This window comes from Trichechus manatus, unplaced genomic scaffold (assembly GCF_000243295.1).
Source record: "Trichechus manatus latirostris isolate Lorelei unplaced genomic scaffold, TriManLat1.0 scaffold00071, whole genome shotgun sequence".
Lineage (NCBI taxonomy): Eukaryota > Metazoa > Chordata > Mammalia > Sirenia > Trichechidae > Trichechus > Trichechus manatus.
In genome coordinates, this window is record NW_004444007.1 from 12418610 (window position 1) to 12421846 (window position 3237).

A 3237-nucleotide genomic window follows, 5' to 3' on the forward strand; every position below is an offset into this window, starting at 1 on the left:
GCCTGAATATCTTCTTTGGCGAAGTGCCTGTTCATATCCTTTGCCCATTTTTTAATTGGGTTATTTGTCTTTTTGTTGTTGAGGTTTTGCAGTATCTTGCAGATTTTAGAAATTAGACACTGATCAGATTTGTCGTAGCCAAAAATTTTTTCCCGGTCTGTAGGTTGTCTTTTGACTCCTTTGGTGAAGTCTTTTGATGAGCATAAGTGTTTGATTTTTAGGAGCTCCCAGTTATTTAGTCTCTCTTCTGGTGCTTGTGTATATACTACTTTTTCTTGAGGAACTAAAAACACATAATTATTTTTTATAAAGGTAATCCACTTTATATATATACACGTACATATGGAGCCCTAGTGGTGCAGTGGTTAAGAGCTCGGCTGCTAACCAAAATGTCAGCAGTTCGAATCCACCAGCTGCTCTTTGGAAACCCTATGGGGCAGTTCTACTGTGTCCTATAGGGTCGCTGTGAGTTGGAATCAACTCGACAGAAATTTTTTTTTTTTTAATACATACATACATACATATATATCTATAAAATGTTGAAAGTTAGTCAATAGCACAATGATTTGACAAGGGTGTGGTTAAACTCAGAAAAGAACTAAGGACTCGTTATAGTTAGTTGAATACTCAGGAATAGGTTAGAATGTCTCTCTCTTTTTGTTTTTTGTTTTTTGCTTTCTATTGCAAACAGTTTGACCCATTCTCCAGGGGCCACTCATATACTGTCTTCCAAAATGAATGAGGAGCCCTGGCGGCACAATGGTTAAGAGCATAGCTGCTAACCAGAAGGTTGGCAGTTCGAATCCACCAGCCACTCTTTGGAAACCCTATGGGGCAGTTCTACTCTGTCCTATAGAGTTGCTATGAGTCAGAATTGACTCGATGGCAAGGGGTTTGGTTTGGTTGGGTTAATATGAGTGACCACATCGCCAATCATGTCCGGCTGTCTCATAAATGCCTTCAGTGAAACTGGAGATGGAGATAGGGATGGGGGGTTGGAATGAGATTTGAATGAGATATTAGAATGAGATAAATGATGAGATAAAAGATCGTGTTAAAGAGACATGAGATAAAAGATTGTTTGTCTTCAAGCCAATTTCTTCTCTTTTCCTGAAAAATCATCTAAAATACAGGCTGTAGTAGTAGTAGATATGTAGAATCATCTTCACTGACCTCAGTAAGCATTGAATGATGCAGGTTAGGTCCAGACTTCCATGCTAATACAAGTGTGCTTACATTGTGAGGTCAATCCTCAACTCATTTATGGTCCAGATGGAGAGATAGACCACACACAGAGAAAGCTAAAGAACGATATTAGGAAGCAGATTTCTCTGAATCATCTCAATCTACCAAGACTTTCTAATTTTTAACAATTGGGTCCAGAATAGTTTGAGAATGGGTTCATTTTGTGTCTCGTGTTTCAGGCGTATTCTCTAACCATCACTATTAGGTTCTCTCTTTTCTCTTGCTGGGGCATTGTGAATCATGTGAATACTGAGATTTCTTTTTTCTTTTGTACAGGGTCAATACAAACAACTTCATACAGGAAGGAGCCCCAGGTTCATGGAATGGATGCAGAGCAAAGCTGCTGGATTCCATCATCGAGTAATAAAACCTCTGGTTCCCAGGGAATAGAGAAGAACCTTCATCTACCCTTCTATGTGGCTCGACCCATTGCTGTGGGGGTTGAGCAGCCCCACTCTTCTCCAGTCAGCTAAGACGTTATGGCAACAAAGGGCTCCTGATCCACCATGATAAAGGCAGCCGACTCAGTGGAAAACCAGAACTAAAAGGAAGGTCAAGAAGAACAAACCGTGTCAATGGACAGTATATTTCCTTTCCAAAAGTAGAGGAAAAATACAGATTCTGGCTCTAGAGCTATCTCTACAACTAACCCTGGAGATAAATATGTAGCTGTGCTTTTGTTTCTTCCTTCAAGAAATCCCACTGCAAATTTTCAAGTGAGAATAACCGGGAGAATCACTAGGTAACTCATTAGAAACCAAAATTGAGACCGTAGTGATTTATAAACGGTGTTGTCTCCAGTCATCAAATCTACAAACAGATTTCCACCTCCTGCAGCCCTAGAAGAAATCTGTGGTTAAAGCAGGCAATCACACAGGTTTGGTCAGTTATAAATACAGTAATTTCTTTTATCTGGACAGAGCATTTAGCTCAATCTTATGAAACGGTTAGAATATTAAAATTACTGTTAAGATGTATTGCAGGCATTTTGCTTATCATTGGTATTTTCCATGCCAGTAATTTTGCAGAATGAATTGTAATAAATTAATGAAAAATGTCATAACTTAGAACTTTATTTCTTGAGAATTAGATGGTCTATTTTTTCTACTTTAAAATCTGTGAATGAAAACATTTAATTTTTAATATATTATGCAAGAGACTGCAATGTTTTTCAGTGATTACTCTTCTTTCCCCTACAGAATTTTTTTTTTCAGTGAAAATGGTAACTTCTCCCTTTGTGTGTTTGCACAGAACCTTTTACTTATTTTTAAATGTGAGATTGTTTCATTTTCATTATGGACAGCAATCAATTTCTTCTAATTATTTAAATAAAATCACCATGAAACAAACATTTTATTGTCCATTTGGTGAAGTAGTTAATTATAATCTAAGGGGGCATTAGAGTTGAATCAAAATGAATTGTCAAGCTTGCTATTGTTTGACATTTATCTCTAACTTTATAAGGTAAAAATTCTAAGTAAACATTTATCTTGCAATCAAGGAATTAATACTACAGATAACCCCACCTGATACAATAACTTTGAATTTGGGGGGACTTTCAATTTATGCAATAACTAGTCCCTTTTCTTATCTTTCTCTTTCTTTTCTCTTCCATTCCTTGGACTTTCATTATACCAGAAGTCAGGATAAAAAAGAATGGAAACATACGTCTTCAAGTGGATAAAACCAAACCAAACCTGTTGCCATCAAGTCGATGACTCATAGCAACTCTATAGGACAGAGTAGAACTGCCCCATAGGGTTTTCAAGGCTGTAATCTTTACAGAAGCAGACTGCCACCTCTTTCTCTTGGGTTTGAACTACCAAACTTTCAGTTAGCAGCCGAGGGCTAAACCACTGTGCCACCAGGCTCCTTCTTCAAGTGGATACTTCTTAGAAATCTTGGTCACGGTTTAGTGATGGGGAGGATAATCTGAGGTTTGTGGATATTGACTAATTGATTCAGCATGACCCCCTTCCTCAGTTAATTTAG

At 37.6% G+C, this 3237-nt stretch overlaps 1 protein-coding gene across 1 annotated transcript in view; it reads left to right on the forward strand.

Moving 5' to 3' along the window:
• The window catches only part of EGF (epidermal growth factor), a 127019-nt gene extending 124412 nt beyond the window's left edge, over positions 1-2607 (forward strand). The window contains exon 22 of the mRNA XM_023734804.1: positions 1522-2607. Coding sequence (XP_023590572.1) covers positions 1522-1718 — 197 coding nt within the window. The 3' untranslated portion in view covers positions 1719-2607. The remainder of the gene's footprint in view (positions 1-1521) is intronic.
• The last annotated feature ends 630 nt before the right edge of the window (positions 2608-3237 follow it).